This window comes from Chlorocebus sabaeus, chromosome 6 (assembly GCF_047675955.1).
Source record: "Chlorocebus sabaeus isolate Y175 chromosome 6, mChlSab1.0.hap1, whole genome shotgun sequence".
Classification (NCBI taxonomy): domain Eukaryota; kingdom Metazoa; phylum Chordata; class Mammalia; order Primates; family Cercopithecidae; genus Chlorocebus; species Chlorocebus sabaeus.
The window spans coordinates 304,621-330,055 of NC_132909.1; the positions used below are offsets into that span (position 1 = coordinate 304,621).

The window sequence follows — 25,435 nt, forward strand, 5'->3', positions numbered from 1 at the left end:
CCTAGAAAAAGACAATACAGTCACATTTTATTGAGGCCACTGCATGCCAGGCTTATGTGGGTGCTGGCCCCCAGGAAAATCAGATTGTTCTTGCTCTCCAGGGTTCAAGCTGCTGGGGAGACATCCATGTAAACATACATAAGGACAATGTGGGGCAGAGAGAGCAGGGTGACTGCCTCCTGGGGGCACCAGTCACATTCATGTAAGAGACATCAGTCAGGGCCTACTGACTCTTGTTTGTTGTAAATACTGAGAGCAAGACATGGCCCCTGCTCTCAGGAGCTCATAATATCATTGGAAAACACGGACTACAAGCTCTACAAGGAGCAAATAAGTAAATGTGGTAGGAGTTGTAAGACAGGTATCTAGGAGGTGCTCGGGAAGCAGAGAGGGCAAGCTGAAGTCGGTTCCCGGAGAGCACGGAGGCTTCTTTGGGGGACATTTGAAATATTTTAGATGACAAAGGAGAGGAGGGTTCCAGGCACGGGTACAAAGGCACATAGGTGGGAAAATGTATGGCTCCTTCGGGAACCACAGTAGTTCCGTGTGGCTGGTGTATGGAAGGTGGAGTCATGGTATGAGATGAGGCCATTTTCACATCACTGCACGCACAGAAAAATGATAATATTCATACATGCATATGAGGATAACTGGAGAGGTTGCTCGGGGCCCAGAGCGGCCTGCATCTTGGCATACTTACACCCTGTTCAGGAAGCTGTGCTGTAGAAGGAGATGGGTCAGAGAGCTTTCCACCTTGGAGTGACACAATCAGATTTGAGTAATAGCAAGAGTCCCCTGGAGAGTGATACAGGGGCAGAGAATAAAGGCAGGAAGGGGTCAGGAAGGAGACCCCGGCTATAATCCAGGCAAGGGGCAATGAGGGCTCACATAAGGTAGCAGGAGTGGAAAAGGAGGTGCATTAGAGATAAGCTTCAGGTTAAACCAATAGTGCTGGTGACTGGTGGGATGTGGAAGGAAAAGGAGAGAGAGGAACATGTTGGACAGGTGTCAAGCAGCACCACTGATTACGACAGGAAACCATGAGAGAGGCAGGGTGGAAAAGGCATCTCACAAGTCAGCCTTGGAGTTAGGCACAGAATAGGCTGGAGTGGAAATAGCAGGTGCCAAGGCACAGAGGTGGGCACGGCAGGTGTCCCTTCTGGGCTAAGCAGCAGAAAAGCGGCAAAAAGAGCCACATGAGAACGAGCTAGTCTGCCTGCCCAGAGCGTCCTGGGACGCTGAGTTCTGAGAGACATGTACCTTCATTTGGCCTGGCCCTGAGAACCAATCCAAATCCTCAGCTCAGCTGCCTTCTCTCTGGGACAGCCCTGAGTGGGAAACAGAGGGTAGCAGTTCAGGGCCCTTCTGGAAGCTTCTCCAGCTGGCCTGAATCACCTTGGCTCATCAGGGTTCCTCAAACGCAGAGTTGTTTCTAGACAGCCCGAGTCTGCCCTCAGGCACCTATCATTTTGGCAGCTCATCAATCACCCACCCTGTTTGTGGCTCTTTAGGAACTCAGGGTTTCTCTTAGATGCTGAGCCTCCAAGAAGGCGCTGTGCTGTGCCCCGAGGGTCGATTTCCGGTCACTGCAGTACCGTGATGTGGATCCGCAAGTGAACCGTCAGGGCTGAGCTGCGGCTGAAGGCCTTCCCACAGTCACTGCACTTATAAGGCTTCTCTCCTGTGTGGATCCTCTGGTGCTCGATGAGGGAGGAGCTCTGTGCAAAGGCCTTCGGACACACCTTACACTGATAGGGCTTCTCTCCAGAATGGATTCTCAGATGTCGGATCAGGGCCGAGCAGTCGCTGAAGGCCCTGCCGCACGCGTCACACTTGTAGGGCTTCTCCCCCGTATGGACGCGCTGGTGCTGAGTCAGGTGTGTGCTCTGGCTGAAGGCCTTCCCGCACTCGTCACACTCGTAGGGCCGCTCCCCCGTGTGCACCCGCTGGTGCTGGGTGAGGTGAGTGCTGCGGCTGAAGGTTTTACCACATTCCCCACATTCGTAGGGTTTCTCTCCAGTATGAATCCTTTGGTGCTGAGTCAGGTGGGTGACTCGGCTGAAGGCCTTCCCACATTCCTTACACTCATGGGGCTTCACCCCCGTGTGGACAACCTGGTGCTGGGCGAGGTGAGTGCTCCGGCTGAAGGCTTTCCCACACTCGCTGCAGGCGTATGGTGTCTTCCGAGAATGGGTCTTCTGGTGTGCCTCGAGCGCCGAAGCACTCTGGAACATCTTCCTACACTCGCGACACTTGGAGGACCTCTTCCCTGAGTACGTGTATGGAGGCTCTGTCCCATAAGCATCCACCAGATCAAATTTGTCTTCTGAAGGAGCCTTCTCTTGGGAGGTGAGGTTTGGCCACGCACTAGAACTGTTCCTCGAGGCACCAGATTCACGGCCACGCTGGTCTGTGGGGGCATCCTTATGAGGCCCTGAAGTTTTCTTGAAATGGATCTGTTGGGCGACAGGCTCTGTCCAGGTCTCCCCTGCTAGCCCAGACCTTCTCTCTGAGCTGCCCTCAGGTTCACAGGCCTTGTTAAAGGCAGGTCCAAGGGAAACACCTCCCATGAGGGTCTCAGTGACCACATTTGATGGCTCTGACTCTCCCAGGTCACTCTGCTTGCAGCTTGCGTCTGTGGGCTCAGCTCCTGGATCCCATCCTGAAACAATCCGAACCACAGCGTCACTCCTCCTACCACACCAAGCCTCCCTGACTCTGCCGAGGGCCCCGGTCACCCTTTGTAAGGGGAGATGTGGTTCGTTCCTAACATCTGGCCCCAGTTCCAAGGGGAAGTTTCTCATCTGGTGGCTTGGATGACAAAGGGTGCAGGGCTGTCCTCCCACACCATCCAACACTGTATCATGGGTTCTGATTTCTCCTCCTCCCACCAAACTCTCTGTCTTTCAAGACTCCCAAGTTTGGCTCAAGAGTCAGAGGAGAAACCCTGATGTGGAACTGATCTGAAAGACAGAGAGAGAGGGGGGGTCTGTCCTTGTCAGGACCCTGAGCACATGCACCGCTGCAGGCTCTGATCTCTGTGAGGTTGCAGTTCTGTCCCTCACACTCAACACGTTGCCTCTAGGCCTAGATGTGTCCAAAGGTGCTCAGTGAACTCTGACTGAATGAGGGAATCAATCCAGATGCCCATGAGGGTGAAAATTTCTGCAAGTAGAACCCCAGGGAGAATATGGCTGCTGGGGGTGAGTAGGTGAGGTACCCACCTGGCCTCTCAAGCCCTACATTATAAAGTACTGTGAAGGCAGAGTGTGGCAGAGGTGCTCTTGGAGATCAGAGTGTGCATGAGGTAGAGGAATGCTCACACTGACCTGCCCTGGATGGGTGCAAAGGATACATAATCTGGCACATCTATTGGATGAATTCCAGGGAGGAGGCAGAGACAGGTGGAATACCCACTGCTCAAGTCCACAGTGGGGTTCAGCAGTGCAGAAACTGGACTCAAACCCCAGCTCTACCACCTTAAGCAGTCCTGCCCTCATCTGGGACTCAGTCTCCCCATCTGTAAGCCATGGACGCTGTGCCGCTGGCCTCCCAGGGCCACTAACCATTATCAGGCTCTTGTCATGTGCTGGGCCCCAAGTCCAGTGGGTGACTTCCATTGTCTCATTTCAGCTTTGACCTGCTCTCAGAAGGAGGTACTGCTGTGATTCTGTTGCAGATGGGGAAACTGAAATCCAGCTGAGGGAAGGTGTTGAGTAACTGGTACAGGATCACAGCTAGTGGCCCAGTTGGGATTTTAGCTCCAGAATCTTCTCCTCCAGGTCCACAGGCAGCCTCTCCTGCTCCCCCAGCCATTCGCTTAGCCCTGCCTCCCACTTTCTTCCTCTACTCCAGAAACATCACACCACCTGCTTTTACCAGAATGCATCAGTGCGAATCACACTGCTGGGCCTCTGACCCCACCATTCCCTCTGCATTTTGCCCTTTCTCTGAGCTTTGGCCAACCCTGTGGGAAGATGGGGCCCCTCCCTCTTTCCTCTCCCTGTCTCTGTGACATCTGCTTGGGCATAGACCAACCTCTGTTCCAGAGAGGCCTGTTTCTCCCGGAGCTGAACAAATTATCCTAACAGTTGCAGTTACCATGTATTTAATCTGTGCCAGGCACCGTTTCAGGTGCTGCATGGGTATTGCCTTGTATCTCTCAACACCACTAAGGTGGGCGTTTAATCCCCATTTACCCATGAGTAAACTGAGGCACAAGGGAGTCACATGGCGAGGAAGAGAAGCAGTGGTTGGATCTACTGAGCCTTGATGATTCAGCTGTATCCAGACCCCACATTCCTCCTGCGCACTGCACGCTTCCTCCCAGTGTGTGGTACACCCACTTCCTATCTGCTGCCAATAGGCCAGGCCAAGCCCATCTGAGACGAGCCACCACTCCCTGCTCTGGACTGTCCCAAGGCTGGGTCTTCCCTGCATCCCACTGGACTTCCCTGGGTTGGGATGTTTGTGTGGGTCTCTCTGAGTAACAGTGTCCAGCTGAGCCTGGGGCAGGTCTGACTCACCCAAATCCTGGAGGCCAGCCCAGGGTGGGCACAGAGAAGGTGCACAGGGAGGGACATCTGGTATTTCCATCTCCCCCAACAGCCACCCCAGGCACCCAGCCCCTCATCTGGTTTCCTCTGAGAAACAGCCAGTTGCTCACTGACAGGCCCTGGGATTTGGTTGGCCAAACACAAACATAAGATCCCAACCAGGCCAGTGGGGGCTCAGACCAGGAACCTCTTACTGTTACTACCCTGGGGTTTCTACATTGGTAAGATGTAAGCCTGGGGTTCCTGGCTATCTTTGTCCCCTTTGGAAAGAGAACCTAAAATAAGAAGGAAGCTAACACAGAAAAAACCAACCGAGAAACAGAACAAGAGAAGAAGAGAGTTCTGATGCTGTCAACAGATTTTCTGGATATAGCCGTATCTGCTGCCTCCTTACCCTTCTTTGCTTCAGCCCATTTCAGGTCGTTTTTGGTCACCTGCAACCAAAACACACCTGTCTACAACAGTGTGTGAGAGTTAGGGTAAAGTACAAATGTGAGAATGAGTGCATGAGTAACCCCAAACCAGAGCCCTGTGCTCCCATGTTCCTGTCCAGCGTGTACTCCCAGTGTGCCATGAATCTGCCCACAGCGCCCCTTTACCTCTCTTGTCCAGCACCTGAGTGAGATCCTCCACCAGCACAGCGGCTTCCTCTCCACTCTTGGGACTCTGGGCTCCCACCCAGGCTTGGATCTCTGGGGGCAGCGCACCCAGGAACTGCTCCAGCACCAGCAGCTCCAGTATCTGCTCCTTGGAGCGCGCCTCGGGCTGCAGCCACTGACAGCACAGCTCTCGGAGGTGGGCCAGGGCCTCATGTGGACCAGATGCCTCCTCATAGCGGAAGTGCCGGAAGCGCAGGCGTGCAGCCTCATGGTGAGCAATGTGGTCGTGGCTGGATTCTAGGCCCCGGGAGAGGCTGGCTTCCTCTCCCTCCTCCACCTTCACTTGAAGGAAGCTGTCCTCTTCCCATGGCACTGGGCTCAGGGAGTGCTTGGGGATGGCCATTGGGCAGCAGTGCTCAGTGAGACACAGGATGCTGGAGCCTTGGAACTGGGCCTGCAGGAACGTCAGAGCTTCAGCATCACATGGAACCTGGGCCCTGCCTCATGCCTACAGATCAGCGAAAACACAGGCTTGGGGCCTGTGAGATGCGAAAGACTCTCACAAAGACATAGACAATCATAATAATTAGGGAGCTGAGCACCGTTCTAAGCTACTACGGCTTGCATGTAGATTCATTTAAAACTCACAACACACTCAGGAGGTGGAACTTTCTAGCTATTTTATGGATGTAAAAACAGACACACAGGAGGAAAAGATTTGCCCAAAGTCCCTCAGCTAGTGAAGGGTTAACAGAGAGCTAAGCTACAGACCCAGGCAAACCTACAGCCAGCCAGTTTAAGGCGTGCTCCTCCCCCACAGAGCCAAGCCTTTCTCCCTCTGTCTCACATTCCCCAGGTAGCCACATGGTCGTTCTCTCACTTTATTTGCTAATTATTTTGTAGTGTTTGAGATTGATACATAATTGACTTTCAGCCCTTCCTCTTTTCTAATGCACACATTTAAGGCTATACATTTCTCTCTAAACACAGCTTTAGCTATACACCACAAGTTTGATATGTTGTATCTTCATTACCATTTAGTTAAAAATATTTTCTAATTTCTGTTCAATTTCTACCTTACCCATTAATTATTTCTTTATTTTATTTATTTATTTTTTGAGACGGAGTCTTGCTCTGTTGCCCAGGCTGGAGTGCAGTGGCGTGATCTCGGCTCACAGAAAGCTCCGCCTCCCATGTTCATGCCATTCTCCTGCCTCAGCCTCCCTAGTAGCTGGGACTACAGGTGCCCGCCACTGCGCCCGGCTAATTTTTTATATTTTTAGTAGAGATGGGGTTTCACTGTGGTCTTGATCTCCTGACCTCGTGATCCGCCTGCCTCGGCCTCCCTAAGTGCTGGGATGGATTACAGGCGTGAGCCACTGCGCCTGGCCTATTAATTAGTTTTAAAAATTTATTTTATTGAGATGGAGTCTCCCTCTGTCGCCCAGGATGGAGTGCAGTGGCACTATCTTGACTCACTGCAACTCCGCCTCCTGGGTTCAAGCAATCCTCCTGCCTCAGCCTCCCAAGTAGCTGGAACTACAGGTGTGAGCCACCACATGAGGCTAATTTTTGTATTTTTAGTGGAGACAGGGTTTCGCCATGTTGGCCGGGCTGTTCTCGAACTCCTCACCTCAAGTCATCTGCCTGCCTCAGCCCCCCAGAGTGCTGGGATTACAAGCGTGAGTCACCGCGCCCAGTCCCATTGGTCATTTAAAACTCTCCCGCTTCATTGCCAAACAACTGGGGGTTTTCTAGTTGTCTTTTTATTATTCATGTCTAGATTAAGTCTGCTGTGGTCAGAAAACATGCTACGATGGTTTCAATCATTTAAAATTTGCTGAAACTTGGTTTGGGACCCAGTGTATGGTTAATTTTGGTTAATGTTCCATGAATACTTGAAAATAATGCAAAGCCTTCTTAGCTATGACACCAAAAGCATAAGTAACAAAAGAAAAAATAAACTGGACTTCATCAAAATTAAAAGCTTTTGTGATTTGAAGGACCACATCAAGAAAGTGAAAAAGCAGCCCACAGAGTGGGATAAAATATTTGCAAAACAAGTATCTGATAAGCGACCTGTATCTAGAACAACTCCATAGTAAAAAGATGAATAATACCGGGCCGGGTGCGGTGGCTCAAGCCTGTAATCCCAGCACTTTGGGAGGCTGAGACTGGCGGATCACAAGGTCAGGAGATCGAGACCATCCTGGCTAATACGGTGAAACCCCGTCTCTACTAAAAAATACAAAAAACTAGCCGGGCAAGGTGGCGGGCGCCTGTAGTCCCAGCTACTCGGGAGGCTGAGGCAGGAGAATGGCACGAACCTGGGAGGCAGAGCTTGCAGTGAGCTGAGATCCGGCCACTGCCCTCCAGCCTGGGCAACAGAGCGAGACTCCGTCTCAAAAAAAAAAAAAAAAAAAAAAAAAAGATGAATAATACCATTTAAAAATGAGCAGAGGATGTGATAGACATTTCTCCAAGGAAGATACACAAATGGGCAATAAATACATGAAAAGATGCTTAACGTCACTAACAACCAGGGAATTGCAAATGAAAACCACAATGAGATAGCACTTCACACCTGCTGGGATGCCTAGAAGCAGATAACATGTGTAGGCAAGGATATGGAGAAACTGTAATCCTCATATGCTGCTGCCGGGAATGTAAGATGGGATAACCACTGTGGGAAACACAGTCTGGGAGTTCCTCAAAAGCTTAAACAGAGTTACCCCATGACCTAGCAATTCTACTCCTACGTGTATACCCAAGAGAAATGAGAACACGTCCTCACAAAACGTTATACGCAAATGTTCATAAGAGCATTACTCATAACAGCAAAAAAGAAACAATCCAAATGTCCATCACCTGATGAATGGATAAAATGCTGCATATACATACAATGGAACATTATTCACCATAAATAGAAACGAAGTACTGATTAATGATACACCATGGACGAACCTTGAAAACATGATGCTAAGTAAAAGAAGCCAGACACGGCAGGGCGCAGTTGCTCACACCTGTGATCCCAGCACTTTGGGAGGCTGAGGTGGGTGGATCACCTGAGGTCAGGAGTTCAAGACCCGCCTGGCCAACACAGTGAAACCCCATCTCTACTAAAAAATACAAAAATCAGCTGGGTGTGGTGGCAGACACCTGTAATCCCAACTACTTGGGAGGCTGAGGCAGGAGAATAGCTTGAACCTGGGAGGCGGAAGTTGCAGTGAGCCGAGAGTGTGCCACTGCACTCCAGCCTGGGTGACAGAGCTAGACTCCATCTCAAAAAAAAAAAAAAAAAAAGAAAAAAAAAAGGAAAACATATTAGTGTTTGCCAGAGGCTGAAAAGAGACACAAATGGGAGTGGTTGCTAATGGGTTCGGGGATTTCTTTTGGGGATGATAAAGATGTTCCAGAGGCCAGGCGCGGTGGCTCATGCCTGTAATCCCAGCACTTTGGGAGACTGAGGTGAGTGGATCATGAGGTCAGGAGTTCAAGACCAGCCTGACCAACATGGAGAAACCCCACCTCTACTAAAAATACAAAATCAGCTGGGCGTGGTGGTGCACGCCTGTAATCCCAGCTACTTGGGAAGCTGAGGCAGAAGAATCCCTTGAACCTGGGAGGCGGGGGTTGCAGTGAGCCGAGATTGTGCCATTGCACTCCAGCCTGGGCAACAAGAGTGCAACTCCATCTCAAAAAATAAAATAAAAATAAAACTTAAAAAAAAAATAATGTTGGCCAGGCACAGTGGCTCACGCCTGTAATCCCAGCACTTTGGGAGGCCAAGCCAGGCCGATCACGAGGTCAAGAGATCGAGACCATCCTGGCCAACATGGTGAAATCCGATCTCTACTAAAAATACAAAACAATTAGCTGGGCATGGTGGCGCATGCCTGTAGTCCCAGCTACTTGGGAGGCTGAGGCAGGTGGATCACAAGGTCAGGAATTCAAGACCAGCCTGGCCAGCATGACGAAACCCCATCTCTACTAAAAATACAAAAACTAGCCAGGCGTGGCGGCGGGCACCTGTAATCCCAGCTACTTAGAAGGCTGAGGCAGGACAATTGCTTGAACCCGGGAGGTGGAGGTTGTAGTGAGCAGAGATTGCGCCACTGCACTCGAGCCTGGCCGACAGAGTGAGACTCTGTCTCAAAAAAAAAAAAAAAAAAAGTGCATTTGATAATTGTTGGGTGTTCTCTCCCTTATTTAAGTCAGGCCTCTACACAAGAGACACCGTATCAGTAAGCCTCTGTGCTTCTACACTGCTTTATTTGCTCTTCACCACCTGATGTGTGATACACTTATGTGATTACTTATTTTTTACTTGCCCCTGTTGGAGTGTCAGCACATCGAGGGCAGGGGTTTTCATTTAGGTCACTGCTTTATCCCCAGTGTCTACAGAATTGCTGGGGACATACATCAATAATAAGTTTTGTTCAGCACACCCCTATTAGGTGCCTACTCTGTGCCCAGCACTGTATTAGGAATGCAAATACGGGGAAGACATGGGTCCTGGGCTCAACGACCTCAATGGAAGGACAGTGACCAACACATGATAAGATAATCATTATGATGGATATGGGCATAGTATGCTACAGGAATAAAAGAAAATGGGAACAGACAGACAATGGGAACCTATTGGCTATCAGGCCACGCTAGCCTTTTACATCTGTTATCCCATTCAAGCCTTAGCACTGCCCTGTATGTCAGTATTACCACTCCCACTTTCAAAGTTGGGGAAACTCAGCTGCTAGAGTCATCTGGTCAGTAGGCACAAAGCTAGGGTTTGAGCTCAGGCAACTGTGAGCATTGAATGCTGGTCAGGGCCAGCAAAAAACTACTTTTTTTTTTTTGAGACGGAGTCTCGCTGTGTCACCTAGGCTGGAGTGCAGTGGTGCGATCTCTGCTCACTGCAAGCTCCACCTCCTGGGTTCACGCCATTCTCTTGCCTCAGTCTCCAGAGTAGCTGAGACTACAGGCGCCCACCACCATGCCCGGCTAATTTTTGTATTTTTAGTAGAGACAGGGTTTCATCGTGTTAGCCAGGATGGTCTCGATCTCCTGACCTCGTGATCTGCCCACCTTGGCCTCCCAAAGGGCTGAGAGTACAGGCGTGAGCCACTGCGCCTGGCCAAAAAACTACTTTCATGTACTATTGGTGAGGGCAATCAATTAGAATATCTTTGGCAAACAATTTGGCAGTATGTTGTAAGAGTTTTAAAATGGCCAGGCTCTCTGTCTCAATATTAATTCTACTTCTCAGAATCTAGCCCCATTTCTAGATGGGGGTGCTACCGACATTCAGAGGGGGATAATACTTTCTGTTTGAAATTTTTAAAATTTTATTATTATTATTATTATTTTTTTTTTTTTTTTTTTTTTTTTTTTTTTGAGACGGAGTCTCGCTCTGTCGCCCAGGCTGGAGTGCAGTGGCCGGATCTCAGCTCACTGCAAACTCCGCCTCCCGGGTTCCCGCCATTCTCCTGCCTCAGCCTCCCGAGTAGCTGGGACTACAGGCGCCCGCCACCTCGCCCGGCTAGTTTTTTTGTATTTTTTAGTAGAGACGGGGTTTCACCGTGTTAGCTAGGATGGTCTCGATCTCCTGACCTCGTGATCCGCCCATCTCGGCCTCCCAAAGTGCTGGGATTACAGGCTTGAGCCACCGCGCCCGGCCAAATTTTATTATTATTATTATTACTATTTTTGTAGAGACAAGGCCTCACTATGTTGCCCAGGCTGGTCTCGAACTCCTGGGCTCCAGGGATCCTCAAGTGATCCTCACCTCGACCTCCCAAAGTGTTGGGATTACAGGCGTGAGCCACCATGCCTTGCCAAAAAGTTCATGTTCTTAATGATATGAGAAAATGCTTATGCGATAGTGTTAAGTAAAAGAGTCAGAATGGGCCAGGCACAGTGGCTTATGCCTGTAATCCCAGCACTTTGGAAGGCTGAGGCAGGTGGATCACGAAGTCAGGAGTTCGAGACCAGCCTGGCTAACATGGAGAAACCCTGTTTCTACCAAAAATACCAAAATTGGCTGGGCATGGTGGCGGATGCCTATAATCTCAGCTACTCAGGAGGCTGAGACAGGAGAATCGCTTGAACCTGGGAGGTAGAGGTTGCAGTGAACCGAGATTGTGCCATTGTACTCCAGCCTGGGCGACAAAGCAAGACTTCATCTCAAAAAAAAAGTCAGAATGAAAAACTGCATAGAGAATTGAGACCTGTCTTTGCTATACCACTCCCACCTCCCCCAAAAAAGGCATTAAAAACACTGGAAAGTATTAAGTTGTCCTATACGTGGTGGGTTCCTCCGAGGTTGTGGGACTATGAAGTCACTCTCATTTTTTTACTTTAAAAAAAAGTGTGTGTGTGTGTATACATATATATATATATATATATAATTATATAATTCACATACCATAAAATTTCCCCTTTTAGTGGTTTTAATATATTCACAAAGTTGTGTAGCTATCACCAAAATCTAATTCCAGACAATTTTCATCATCCTAAAATGAAACTTATTAGAAGTCACTCCCCATTTCCCTTCCTCCCAGCCCCTGCCAACTACTAATATACTTCTGTGGTTATTGATTTGTCTATTCTTGGCATTTCATATCAATAGGATCATAAAATATATTATATTTTGTGTCTCGCTTCTTTCACTGAGTATGTATGTATTTTAGGTTCTTTTTTTGTTTTGAGACAGAGCTTCGCTCTGTTGCCCAGGCTACAGTGCAGTGGCACAGTCTCAGCTCACTTTGAGCTCTGCCTCCCGGCTTCACACCATTCTCCTGCCTCAGCCTCTGGAGTAGCTGGGACTACAGGCGCCCGCCACCATGACCAGCTGTATTTTAGGTTCATTAAAAAACATTTTAATGGGCTAGGCGCGGTGGCTCACACCTATAATCTCAGCATTTTGGGAGACCAAGGGGGGGCAGATTACTTGAAGCCGGGAGTTCAAGACCAGCCTGGCCAACACAGCAAAACCCCATTTCTACTAAAAATGCAAAAATAGTCGGGCATTGTGGCAGGTGCCTGTAGTTCCAGTTACTCGGGAGGCTAAGGCATGATAATTGCTTGAACCTGGGAGGTGGAGGTTGCAGTGAGCCGAGATCATGCCACTTCACTCCAGTCTGGGTGACAGAATAAGACTGTCTCAAAAAAAAAAAAAAAAAAAAAGAAGAAAAGAAAAAGAAAAAAAAAGTGTTAATGAACCTTAAAATGTTCATTAAAATTACTGTCATCCCTGCTACCCTTGCTCTTCCTCCCCTCTGCCAGTGATTCCCTACATTCATGGGTAACCATGCTCCGCCTTTCCTGGTCATTCCATTTGCTTAATGCCTGTGTATGGTGCACCTGCTATAGTGCAAGTCCTGTGTACTGTGGCTCCAGGACAGCTCAGCCTCTCTGAGGAAACAGTACAGAGCTAGTGAAGAGTTACCCAGGGCACTCTGGGAAGAGGACTTAGACTAGTACCAGGTATCTGGGATGACACCTGAAGAAAGTGGCAGCTAAGATGAGGCATGTTATCAGTACTTCATTCCTTTCCATAACTAAATAATATTTCATTGTATACGTATACTACATTTTGTTAATCTATTCATCAATTGATGGACATTTGGTTGTTTCTACTTTTTGGCTATTATGAAAATTGCTGCTATCAATAGTAGCGTACAAGTTTTTGTATTGGCAAATGTTTTCAATTCTCCTAGGTATACACCTAGGAGTGGAATTCCTGGATATAATAACTCTATGCTTAACTTTTTTTTTTGTTTTTTTTTTTTGAGATGGAGTCTTGCTCTGCTGCCCAGGCTGCAGTGCAATAGTGTGATCTCGGCTCACTGCAAGCTCTGCCTCCCGGGTTCACGCCATTCTCCTGCCTCAGCCTCCCGAGTAGCTGGGACTACAGGCGCCTGCCACCATGCCCAGCTATTTCTTTTTGTATTTTTAGTAGAGACGGGGTTTCACCGTGTTAGCCAGGATGGTCTCAATCTCCTGACCTCATGTACCGCCCGCCTCAGCCTCCCAAAGTGCTGGGACTACAGGCATGAGCCAGTGCGCCTGGCCGAGTCCAGGCTATTCTTAACTTTTTAAGAAACTGCCAGGCTGTTTTGCAAATTGGCTGTACCATTTTGCATTCCCACCAGCTGTGGATGAAGGTTCCAATTTCTCTACATCCTTACCAAGGTATTATATACTATGGTAGTTCCCCTTATCTGCAGGGGATGTGTTCCAAGACCCTCCAGTGGATGCCTGAAACCATGGATAGTACTCTGGCTCCAGGACAGCCCAGCCTCTCTGAGGAAACAGTACAGAGCTAGCGAAGAGTCACCCAGGGCACTCTGGGAAGAGGACTTAGACTTATATTTTTTCTTTTTTCTTTTTTTTTTTTTTTTGAGACGGAGTCTTGCTCTGTAGCCCGGGCTGGACTGCAGTGGCCGGATCTCAGCTCACTGCAAGCTCCGCCTCCCGGGTTTACGCCATTCTCCTGCCTCAGCCTCCGGAGTAGCTGGGACTACAGGCGCCCGCCACCTCGCCTGGCTAGTTTTTTGTATTTTTAGTAGAGACGGGGTTTCACCGTGTTAGCCAGGATGGTCTCGATCTCCTGACCTCGTGATCCGCCCGTCTCGGCCTCCCAAAGTGCTGGGATTACAGGCTTGAGCCACCGCGCCCGGCCTATATTTTTTCTTATACATATATACCCATGATAAAGTTCATAAGTTAGCCATAGTAAGAAATTAACAATGACTTATAAAATAGAACAATTATAACAATATACTGTAAGAAAAGCTATATGAATGTGGTCTTTCTCTCTCAAAATATTGTACTATACTCACCAAAACTGAACACAAGGGGTGACTACTATATTACTTTTCTCGACATTCTCTACTTCCCACAGTGAACTTGTTTTCTCTTATAGTCAGGAAGAATACCCTAAATTAAGTGTAACCTCTCCTAGGAGACCTCAACACTTTGCTTTGGCCACACACTACTCCTTACTCAAAGACGTAGCCTCTTTGTCTCCCATCCACAACTCCCACAGTTTTAAGTATTTACAGTTCTTCTGTTTCCTTTCCTTCAGTGTCAGCCAGGACAGTCAGTGTGCTTGGAATCTCTGCTCAAGGAAGTCACCCTGGACAGAGATGCAGGAGGCCTGAGAAAGAGCAAAGGCCTTGGGCACAAGAAGAAGAGAACGTTACTCTAAAACAAGACCCCAATCCTGAAACCTTTTGGTGACAGCTGGTGACCTCTGGCAACCTCTGGCAAAGCTGTGTTTAAGCCCCTTCACTGCACTGTAAAGTTCTCTTGGGTCTCTCATAGCCTTCCTAAACCCCTTGTTGCCCCTGCTGTTCTTGAGTTCTTTTTTTTTTTTTTTGAGACGGAGTCTTGCTCTGTCGCCCAGGCTGGAGTGCAGTGGCCGGATCTCAGCTCACTGCAAGCTCCGCCTCCCGGGTTTACGCCATTCTCCTGCCTCAGCCTCCTGAGTAGCTGGGACTACAGGCGCCCGCCACCTCGCCCGGCTAGTTTTTTGTATGTTTTTTTTTTAGTAGAGGCGGGGTTTCACCGGGTTAGCCAGGATGGTCTCCATCTCCTGACCTCATGATCCGCCCGCCTCGGCCTCCCAAAGTGGTGGGATTACAGGCTTGAGCCACCGCGCCCGGCCTGTTCTTGAGTTCTGAAATCCCTCTCTGACTGATTCCTCTGGGCTCTCTAGGCCTCATCTCAGCTGCCACTTTCTTCAGGTGTCATCCCAGATACCTGGTACTAGTCTAAGTCCTCTTCCCAGAGTGCCCTGGGTAACTCTTCGCTAGCTCTGTACTGTTTCCTCAGAGAGGCTGGACTGTCCTGGAGCCACAATACACAGGACTTGCCCTATAGCAGGTTCACAATAAACAGGCATTAAGCAAATGGAATGACCAGGAAAGGCTAAGCATGGTCATCCACGAATGCAGGGAATCATCTGGGGAAGGGGAGGGGAAGGAGGCGCATGGGTGTCAGGGATGACAATACACGCAGCAACAGCTTCCAAATTCTCTTTTGCACCCCTGGAACACCTGTTCTGGAGAAATCCCTCATGACAGTCTCTGAAATACATGTATTGAAACTTCCTCAGCCTCATCAGCCAACCTCAACTCCTATCAGGTTGAGGTTCCCCATCCACAGCTGCTTTACCAACCAAGGAGGGTGGTTCTTTTCATTTCTCACACATGGCTTATACCAAGCCTGATAATGGTACCTACCTCAGAGGGTTGCTATGAGATTATGTGAGGCGATTTATTACAAGTGTCCAGCACAGGCCTGGTGTACAGTAAACATGCAGTAGATGTATGGATTCCATAGCCCCCTGCTACACATAAGCACACACTGGGGGACATATCCGTAAGCCCAGCTGAATGACTAATAGTCGCCCAATTTCAGCTGCAGACATGGCAAAGCATAAATCCTCTCTCATATGCTTGGTAAACTGTTTGTGGATAGCCCAAGTTTTAGTCTCCCTGATAAAAATCTCAGTCAATCATATATTAACACATATTATCTCAGGTACGGTCTGTCAGCCATAGCCTTCAAAATACCCAGACACAGGAAATATCTCAATGTCACCTATAATCAGTCAAATAAACACAGGCCTGGCCAGGCATGGTGGCTCAGCCTGTAATCCCAGCGCTTTGGGAGGCCTAGGCGGGTGGATCACCTGAGGTCAGGAGTTCCGGAGCAGCCTGACCAAGATGGTGAAACCCCGTCTCTACCAAAAATACAAAAATTAGCCAAGTGTGGTGGCGGGCGCCTGTAATCCCAGCTACTCCAGAGGCTGAGGCAGGATAATCGCTTGAACCCGGGAGGCGGACGTTGCAGTGAGCCGAGATTGCACCGTTGCACTCCAGCCTGCGCGACAGAGCGAGACTCCGTCTCAAAAACAAACACACACAAACACAGGCCCTCGCAGCATTTCCATCACACAGTATTATTCTGATCACAGTCATTCATAATCTTAGTCACTATCTCAAGGACACATAAAGAATATCAGTCACACTTGAAATCACACCGTCACACACTCACCCTCTCACAGTATCTCACAACCCATCTACAAAGTCTCAAAGGGCAACCATCTCTGTCAGTCACACACTCCGTGGTTAGTGTTACACTCAACCTATCAGAATTACACACTCCAACCCGTCAGATACACACACAGGAGGTGTCAGACACAGAACTGCCTATCAGACACAATAACGGGTCCGTCCCACACCCTCCCAGGCCACTGGTTCTACATTTTATCTGTTGTCTGTCCGCCCGCTCCACACTTCGCCCGCCCCACACCGGTCAATCAGTCCGTCCGACACTCTCTCCGTCGGTCCGACACTCTCTCCGTCGGTCCATCCGGCACTCAGTGTGTCAGTCCGCACCACATTCAGTCCGTGAGTGCGTCTACACTGGGTCCGTTGGTCCGTGCACACCCGGTCCGTCCACACCGGGTCCGTCAGTCCGTCACATCCTCTGCGCGTGTGTCCGGCACTCGCAGTCAGTCTATTCACGGCCCCTAGTCAGCCTCTCACTCTCTATCCGCTGGGAGGTACCCCGCATCTTACTCTGGCCACCCCAGACGTTCGCGGCTTCTGGACCTGCTGTACTCCCCTTTGACCTGGACCAGGGCGGAGAACACCCCCGAAACCCACCTCACCAGCACAGCCGGCGGACCCTTCCGGAGGTGCCCGCAGAGACGAGCCAGCTTGCGCGCCAGCCAACCCGGACCACAGCTCCCAGCACGCCCCACGGGCCCACGCCCGCCAGGACTACAATTCCCGGCGTCCTCCGGAAGCTCAAGCGTACCCAGGCGCGGCGCCTGCTGGGAATTATAGTTGTCGTTGGTGAGCACGCGGGCCACGGGATCCCAGCCCCGCCTTTGTGGGACTGAGGTGGCGCTGAGTGGGAGAGCCGCAGGGGATGCGCGAAAGGCGGGACGTGGAGGTGAGAGAAGTGTGAAGGCTGAGGGTGACAGTACCTGTGCGAGGCTGAGGGTGAGGGTGGCTGTGTAAGGGTGAGGGTGAGGACAGCTGTGTGAGGGCTGAGTGTGAAGGTGCCTGTGTGGGGCTGAGGGTGCCTGTGTGAGGCTGAGGGTGAGGGTGGCTGTGTGAGGCTGAGGGTGCCTGTGTGAGGGCTGAGGGTGGTTGTGTGAGGGCTGAGGCTGAGGGTGCCTGTGTGAGGGTGAGGGTGCCTGTGTGAGGCTGAGGGTGCCTGTGTGAGGGTGAGGGTGCCTGTGTGAGGCTGAGGGTGCCTGTGTGAGGGCTGAGGGTGCCTGTGTGAGGCTGAGGGTGAGGGTGGCTGTGTGAGGGTGAGGGTGCCTGTGTGAGGGCTGAGGGTGCCTGTGTGAGGGTGAGGGCAGCTGTGTGAGGGCTGAGTGTGAAGGTGCCTGTGTGGGGCTGAGGGTGCCTGTGTGAGGGCTGAGGGTGGTTGTGTGAGGGTGAGGGTGCCTGTGTGAGGGCTGAGGGTGGCTGTGTGAGGCTGAGGGTGCCTGTGTGAGGCTGAGGGTGCCTGTGTGAGGGTGAGGGTGCCTGTGTGAGGGCTGAGGGTGGTTGTGTGAGGGTGAGGGTGAGGGTGCCTGTGTGAGGCTGAGGGTGGCTGTCTGAGGGTGAGGATGGCTGTATGAGGTCTGAAGGTGCCTGTGTGAGGCTGAGGCTGAGGGTGGCTGTGTGAGGCTGAGGGTAGCTGTCTGAGGGCTGAGGGTGCCTGTGTGAGGGCTGAGTGTGAGGGTGGCTGTGTGAGGGTGAGGGTGCCTGTGTGAGGGCTGAGGGTGGTTGTGTGAGGCTGAGGCTGAGGGTGCCTGTGTGAGGCTGAGGGTGCCTGTGTGAGGGTGAGGGTGCCTGTGTGAGGGTGAGGGCAGCTGTGTGAGGGCTGAGTGTGAAGGTGCCTGTGTGGGGCTGAGGGTGCCTGTGTGAGGGCTGAGGGTGGTTGTGTGAGGGCTGAGGGTGAGGGTGCCTGTGTGAGGGTGAGGGTGCCTGTGTGAGGGTGAGGGTGGCTGTGTGAGGGTGAGGGTGCCTGTGTGAGGCTGAGGGTGCCTGTGTGAGGGCTGAGGGTGCCTGTGTGAGGGTGAGGGTGCCTGTGTGAGGGCTGAGGGTGCCTGTGTGAGGCTGAGGGTGCCTGTGTGAGGGCTGAGGGTGGCTGTGTGAGGGTGAGGGTGCCTGTGTGAGGCTGAGGGTGCCTGTGTGAGGGTGAGGGTGGCTGTGTGAGGCTGAGGGTGCCTGTGTGAGGGCTGAGGGTGAGGGTGCCTGTGTGAGGGCTGAGGGTGAGGGTGCCTGTGTGAGGGTGAGGGTGGCTGTGTGAGGGTGAGGGTGCCTGTGTGAGGGTGAGGGTGGCTGTGTGAGGGTGAGGGTGCCTGTGTGAGGGCTGAGGGTGGCTGTGTGAGGGTGAGGGTGGCTGTGTGAGGGCTGAGGGTGCCTGTGTGAGGGTGAGGGTGCCTGTGTGAGGGTGAGGGTGCCTGTGTGAGGGCTGAGGGTGCCTGTGTGAGGGTGAGGGTGCCTGTGTGAGGGCTGAGGGTGCCTGTGTGAGGCTGAGGGTGCCTGTGTGAGGGCTGAGGGTGCCTGTGTGAGGGTGAGGGTGCCTGTGTGAGGGCTGAGGGTGCCTGTGTGAGGGTGAGGGTGCCTGTGTGAGGGTGAGGGTGCCTGTGTGAGGGCTGAGGGTGAGGGTGACTGTGTGAAGGTTGAGGGTGAGGATGCCTTTGTGAGGGCTGAGGGTTAGGGTGGCTGTGTGAGGGCTGAGGGTGAGGGTGCCTGTGTGACTGTGAGGGAGCCATGCCACTTGCACACCCTCCTTCTGCTCCTGACTCCCAGGAAGAGCAAGGGGGTCACTGGCCTTGGGGTTCCACAGAAAGAGGATTCCTGATTTGATGCTTAAGACCTGTGCCTCAGACGCCTGCCTCTATAACAGAAAGCCGTCGTCCACACAGACACCCCACCTCATCTGGGTACCTCCTCTGGACCTAGGCTGGGTCTTCATAGGCAGCCACAGCCACCTGTGCTGCTGCCCCCACATTGCCTCTGGCTTTGGGCTTCTCAAGGACTTGCTGTGTGATGCTGAGTTCCTTAACATGGGGACGATGTGTTGGAATGTGGCAGTGTTCAGGCCCTGGTAGCCAAATAAGGGGACCCACTTCCACCAAATGACAGCAGCAGCTCCCCTTTCCTGAGCACCTCCTGCAGGTCAGGCCAGCCAGCAAACACCTTTGGTGGTACTCTCAACCAATCAAAGGGGAGGTATTATCATTACTCTCTTACAGGTTGGGAAACTGGGGCACAGAGAAGTTAAACCAAAGGTTGTTTGGTAAAGTGACTGGCAGGCGGAGATGTGAAACTTTGTGCTTTCAAAATTACATATACATGTTTTACAGAAGTACAAGTGCTCAGCTTAGTGAATTTGGTAAATGCACAGCCCTGTGTAACTAGCATTCAAATTAAACTCTAGAATGTTCTGTGAGGATGGAAAAGTTCTGGAGTTGTGCTGTCTAATATGGCACCATCAGCCCCATGTAGCTCCTGAGTACTAGAAGCATAGCTAGTCTGACTGGGAAATGGAACTTGTAATTTTGTTTGAATTTAATCATAACTACCATATTGGACGGCTCAGGGCTAGGACATTTCAGCACCTTAGACAGCTCCCCTGTAGTAAGTAGCCCTTCCGGAAAAGGTGTCCCAGCCTAATTTTTTTTTAATTTTAATTTTTTTTTTTTTGAGACGGAGTTTTCCTCTGTCGTCCAGGCTGGGGTGGAATGGTGCAATCTCGGCTTATTAGAGGCTCTGCCACCCGGATTCAAGCGCTTCTCCTGCCTCAGCCTCCCGAGTAGCTTGGGATTATAGGCACCTGCCACCATGCTGGGATAATTTTTGTGTTTTTAGTAAAGACAGGGTTTCGCCATGTTGGCCGGGCTGGTCTCGAATTCCTGAGCTCAGGTGATCTACTCTCTTCGGCCCCCCAAAGTGCTAGGATTACAAGCATGAGCCACCATGCCCAGCCCAACCTCTTCTTGAACTTCATGCAAAATTATGTGCCCTGTTATAGTCTGAGGCTTCAGCTTCATGCTATCAGGTTTCAAGGACAGCAGCCATAGGATACCTATATGAGGACTATGTGAGAACAAAGTGAGATGTCAAGTGGGTGAGTGCTCTAAAGAGAGAAAAATTGATCATTCCAGCTGTACTGAATTCAGGTCCTAACAGAGACTCCCAGGAAGGAAGGGCAGATGTGGGGCCTTTTGTTCCTTCTCACAGAGGCAAGAGTACTGAACAGACTCTTTGGGCCCTGATTTGCCCAGTGCCTACACCTTCCTCCCCATCTTATTCCTAAGCTGAGAATGACAAGTATGATGGTAGAGTCTGTCAGATCTAGGATCAAATCTTCACCACTCTCTGCTGTGATTCTGGGCTGCTCACATCCCTTGGGGTCTGTTTCCTATGTATAAAATGAAACCTCTTGTGAAAAGCTTTTTGCTCATTGATTAATTTAAGGAATGAATTACACTTAATGAAGTTTTGGATTTTATTAATAAAATGTATGGACATGTGTTTTTCTCTTGTTAGATAGGTACCTTTGTAACATCCTTGGTTTTCCCTCTGAGCCTACAAAGCTGACAACATTTGCTGCTTGGTTTTTTGTTTGTTTGTTTGGTTTTTGAGAGAGTTTCGCTCTTGTTGCCCAGGCTGGCGTGCAATGGTGCAATCTCGGCTCACCACAATCTCTACCTCCTGGGATCAAGCGATTCACCTGCCTCAGCGTCCTGAGTAGCTGGGATTACAGGCATGCACTACCACGCCCAGCTAATGTTTTGTGTTTTTAGTAGAGACAGGGTTTCACCATGTTGGCCAGGCTGGTCTCATACTCCTGACCTCAGGTGATCCACCTGCCTCGGCCTCCCAAAGTGCTGGGATTATAGGCATGAGCCACTGCACCCAGCCTGCTGCTTGTGTTTTACATAAGAGCTTGCCAACCATACTCTGATGGCCTGGGCAGTGATGGAGGGTTTAAAGTGAGGGGTGGCCTCACCAGTCAGGGGTAAAAGACCCTCTCTACCCAATGCTGAGTGGAGAGTGATTAAAGGGGCAATGGGAAGCAGGAGAACTGTGAGGAGGTAGTGGCCTAGAGCAGGCTGAGGAAGGCAGGGCAGTGGAATGAAGGAAGCAGAAGCAGGGTGTGTTTTAGAGGGATATCTGGTTTCTGAAAATATCTAGCCCTGTACCTGCCCCCTATACCACTGTGACTGCCACCCCACCATCTACCTCACCTGGCACCTCAGGCTCCATCACCTCACCCACTGCTCTGTCTCCACATTGCTTGGCCTCAGCAGCTACAGGGTAGGGGGGCACCTGAAGTCTCAGTCCTGGGCAGAGGTCCCAGGTTGCTAGTGACTCTTGCAGAGACAGGTTTGTTTCCAGGTCCACTGCCACCTTCTCTTTGATCCTACACACCAGTGCAGCTCTACGCTCCTGGCTTTGACTTCAGGGGCCCAGGCCTGGGATTCTGGAAATGAAGCACGGCTAATGAGCACAGGCAGCAAGGAGAGGGTGTGGTCATGGCCATACACACAGGCGCTCCTGGGACAGAGAGATACACCCAGGCCAGGCTCTTCACAAGCCTAGGTCCCACCCATGGCATCCCCTTCCCAAATTAAAAATATACATCCACACAAACACCTGTACATGAATGTTCACAGCAGTAGCATTTATAATATTAGAAGAGTTGGCAACAACCCCAATGTCTATGAATTAATGAGTAAACAAACTGTGGTATATCCGTACAATGGAGTTTTTTTTTTTTTTTTTTTTTTTTTGAGACGGAGTCTTGCTCTGTCACCCAGGCTGGAGTGCAGTGGCACAATCTCAGCTCACTGCAGCCTCCGCCTCCTGGGATCACACCATTTTCCTGCCTCAGCCTCCCGAGTAGCTGGGACTGTAGGCGCTCGCCACTACGTCCAGCTAATTTTTTGTATTCTTTAGTAGAGACAGGGTTTCACTGTGTTAGCCAGGATGGTCTTGATCTCCTGACCTCATAATCCACCCACCTCGGCCTCCTAAAGTGCTGGGATTACAGGCATGAGCCACCGCACCCGGCCTACAATGGAGTATTATTCAGCCATAAAGAAGAATGAAAAACTGATATGCTACAACATGGATGAACTCTGAAAACATGTTCAGTGGTAAAATGCCAGACACAGGAAACCACATATCGTGTAACTTCATTTATATGAAGTATCCAGAAGAGGCAAATCTAGACACATAACGTGGATTAGTGGTTGCCAGAGGCTGGAGGAAGAGCAAATAGGCAGTGATGATAACAGGTATAAGGGATACTCACACACCTGAGGTCACACCTGCACAGACAGGTGGCATCAACACATGCAGGACTGTCACGGTTGCTTCTGGACCGAATGAAGGACGAATGCAGAAATAAGACAAAGACAAAAGGATCTGTTTGAAAGAAGGGGTCAGGGGGCTCCTTGATTCTAGGGAACAAGGGCCCTGAGGTTTTACAGCCCTTCATATTTATTAGGTAGAGTGAATAGGGAGGAAGGGGTAACTCTCAGTCAGCTATTTAACACAGGCCCACATGATTGCTTTCTTTGTTCAACAGGTTCTAGATGTTCCTGTAGATAACCTCAAGGAGCATGGGACCTGGGACATGACTGCCCCCAGCATTCCTTCTGGCGGCAGACACAGTTTGTCAGTTTGCCAGCATCTTGCTTTCATGAGAACAGTTTGCTGTTCGCTCATAGAGCCTCCAGTGGTATATTGAGTTGGTCACGACCCTCATTCCTTCGGCCTCCAACATCTCCCCCTTTTTATTTTTGCATTAATTGAATAAAGGTAATTTCAGGCTGTGCAGCTTTCAATTGCTGGTTGGTGGTTCACCCGATCCTATAGACTATGAGCAAAAAAACAGAGACATAACAACATTATTCTTCTAAAAGAGACATTGAGGTTATGTTTAAGTAGGTCCAGGGGTTGAGGCTTTCTAAGTCCTGCTGGAATTCTGTTTAAGCTTCTAAAAGAGGGCTGTTATTTTTGAGTTTGCTTATTCAAGTTAAGAATTTTACTCTGTAAGTTACTGATATCAAAAGTAATATTGGATGTAAAAGCTCCCTGCAAATGAGCTTTTACAGGGTTCCATGGATATTCACTTTGGTTCTATTCCAAATTGATCACACAAATATGAATATGATTGAAATGACAACGCAATTGCTTCTGCAATTGCAAACTTTGTACCTGCTTTCCCAGCCACAGAACAGTAGTCTTTAACACTGCTACCTTTGTTTGTAATTCGGTATTAATTTTATTTTGAAGCATCCATGCCTGGTTGGCTGTACGTGTCCAATTTTCTACATATTGGGCTGTTTGAATAGAACTATGTAGTGCTACTGAGGACACCACAACCGAGGTTATTAGTGTGACTGAGATTACAGTAAAAATTACTATGTTTAAGGCTTTATGTGCACGATGAGTGAGCTGGGTAAGGAGTTTTACAAAATGTAAAGCAGGGGTGGCAGCCCAGGGTTTGGACAAATTGACAGGGATCCATAACCCAGGGATACGACCCAGAATTATTAGAGTGGGGATGTTGTGTGTTTGTATTGTGCTATGATTGAGGCAGTGATACAGTTGACAAGAGTCACAAGTCAATTGGGTGATGTTTACTTGGAGTTGCTCCTTCTTAGATGGTAGAAAAACATAGGAATTAAAAATACAAACCAGCCAGGTGTGGTGGCTCATGCCTGTAATCCCAACACTTTGGGAGGCCAAGGCAGGTGGATCACCAGGTCAGGAGTTCAAGAGCAGCCTGGCCAAGATGGTGAAATCCCATTTCTACTAAAAATACAAAAAACAAAAAATAGCCTGGTGTGGTGGTGGGCGCCTATAATCCCAGCTACTCGGGAGGCTGAGGCAGAGAACTGCTTGAACCCGGGAGGCAGAGGTTGCAGTGACCCGAGATCGCACCACTGCACTCCAGCCTGGGTGACACAGCGAGACTCCATCTCAAACAACCACAACAACAACAAAAAAACCCCACGAACCATAAATTGGTAATATTTTTTACAAAGGTGATATTAAAACTGTGTTGAGTAATATTACTATTATTGGATAATGTTCTGACCCAGATGCTGTTATTCATAAATGGGAGTGTTGCCTTCCATATTGATTCCTGAATTGGGCCTCTTTTTCCTAGATGACGCCACTAAGGTAAGGCCGGGCTAAAGCCTGTCCTGTGCCAAGCAAGTTGTGCAGTCAACTGGGGGATTGAATCCCAGTGTGATGTGGCGAAGACGTGTTGAAGGTCCGCCACCAGTGCCAGTGAAGTTTGTGCCAAGAGATCTGATTTTCATCTCTCCCATCTAAATGGCCAAGGGAACCCCAGTCAATGTTTCCCATTCACACAGAGTTGTCTGGCCAAGGGGCCAAGACACTGGGTCCAAGGAGGGGGGTGAGAAACATCAAAGGGAGCCCATTCCGTATAATCAATACAATTTGAGTGATGGGGCCAGAAGTGATTGGTGAACACACCAGTAACATTAATGGAGCTGAGGCCTAATGAATACATAATTTTTCCGTGGCGATTTAACCATGCCTAAGATTGGACTGCAAGACAGCTGCAGTTGAGTGACATATCCGTGGTGATACATAAAGGGAGTCCTTCCAATGGGGTGGTATAATTGATGCTATTGTTCTGTGTCAGGGGGAGTTAGGGGTCCTGGTACCCACGCTCCCTGATCATATTTCAGGAGTGTCACTCCAGAGTACCAATCGCACTGCTAGTGGGTTAGGAACATATGCCCAATATGTTTTTGCCTCTACACAGGGGAAACATACCGCACAGGACACTACAGCTAGCATGGCCAAGAACATGGAGTCAGGGGTTTTTGCCTGACCCTGGCGCTCCAGCAGTTTCTCAGCTTCCTGGGTGGTTTTCTTGATCTGTCCCCATGTTATGGGGTTGGCTGTCATTGTGACTCCGGTCGGCCCTCGTTCTGTCTTCGCATTCAGATTCCGCTGGCTCATGGCTCGTACTGGAGGGAACAGGCCCATAGTTGAATACCATGGATCCCTCTGGTCTCCTATTCCATGGTCACACACACCTGGAGGGCACCCACACGGTTTGTCCATCTCCTGTAAAACACAAGCATACCCTCGTCCCCACGTCAGCAAATCCACCGGACCTTTCCATTGTCCCTCTTCCGGGGATTTCCATAACACTTTTGGATAAACTTGCCTCTTTTCCTCTAGCAATTGCCAGTGTCGT

At 50.1% G+C, this 25,435-nt stretch overlaps 2 protein-coding genes and 1 long non-coding RNA gene across 7 annotated transcripts in view; 1 reads left to right on the top strand and 2 right to left on the bottom strand.

The window, feature by feature from the left end:
* On the bottom strand, positions 1-16,916 carry ZSCAN22 (zinc finger and SCAN domain containing 22). 3 transcript variants are annotated; one of them, XM_007998424.3, is made up of 3 exons: positions 16,839-16,916; positions 5,156-5,609; positions 1-2,662 (listed from the first exon to the last, which is right to left on the bottom strand). In XM_007998424.3, exons 2-3 carry the CDS (start codon positions 5,556-5,558, stop codon positions 1,584-1,586), a joined length of 1,482 nt encoding a protein of 493 aa, XP_007996615.3. In that variant the 5' UTR covers positions 5,559-5,609; positions 16,839-16,916; the 3' UTR covers positions 1-1,583. The 3 variants fall into 3 exon arrangements, with proteins under 3 accessions (XP_007996615.3, XP_007996614.3, XP_037862386.2); XM_007998423.3 differs by having other exon boundaries at positions 16,834-16,915; XM_038006458.2 differs by lacking the exon at positions 16,839-16,916 and adding an exon at positions 15,403-16,477.
* Positions 16,501-25,435, top strand: part of LOC119627160 (uncharacterized) — a 15,443-nt gene continuing 6,508 nt past the window's right edge. The window contains exon 1 of the long non-coding RNA XR_012093066.1: positions 16,501-17,125. This is a non-coding gene — a long non-coding RNA (uncharacterized lncRNA). The remainder of the gene's footprint in view (positions 17,126-25,435) is intronic.
* The window catches only part of ERVK3-1 (endogenous retrovirus group K3 member 1), a 9,436-nt gene continuing 6,611 nt past the window's right edge, over positions 22,611-25,435 (bottom strand). For all 3 annotated transcript variants that reach the window (XM_073015796.1, XM_073015798.1, XM_073015797.1), the window contains 2 exons: positions 25,006-25,302; positions 22,611-23,065 (listed from right to left, as the gene is read on the bottom strand). In XM_073015796.1, coding sequence (XP_072871897.1) covers positions 23,030-23,065; positions 25,006-25,299 — 330 coding nt within the window. In that variant the 5' untranslated portion in view covers positions 25,300-25,302 and the 3' untranslated portion in view covers positions 22,611-23,029. The remainder of the gene's footprint in view (positions 23,066-25,005; positions 25,303-25,435) is intronic.

Bases quoted from the DNA above. Each gene is read 5' to 3' on its own strand.
- ZSCAN22 (XM_007998424.3), bottom strand. From the start codon at position 5,558: ATGGCCATCCCCAAGCACTCCCTGAGCCCAGTGCCATGGGAAGAGGAC. The intron at 2,663-5,155 runs GTAAAGGGGCGC...GGATTGTTTCAG, and splicing joins TCAGGTGCTGGACAAGAGAG to GATGGGATCCAGGAGCTGAG.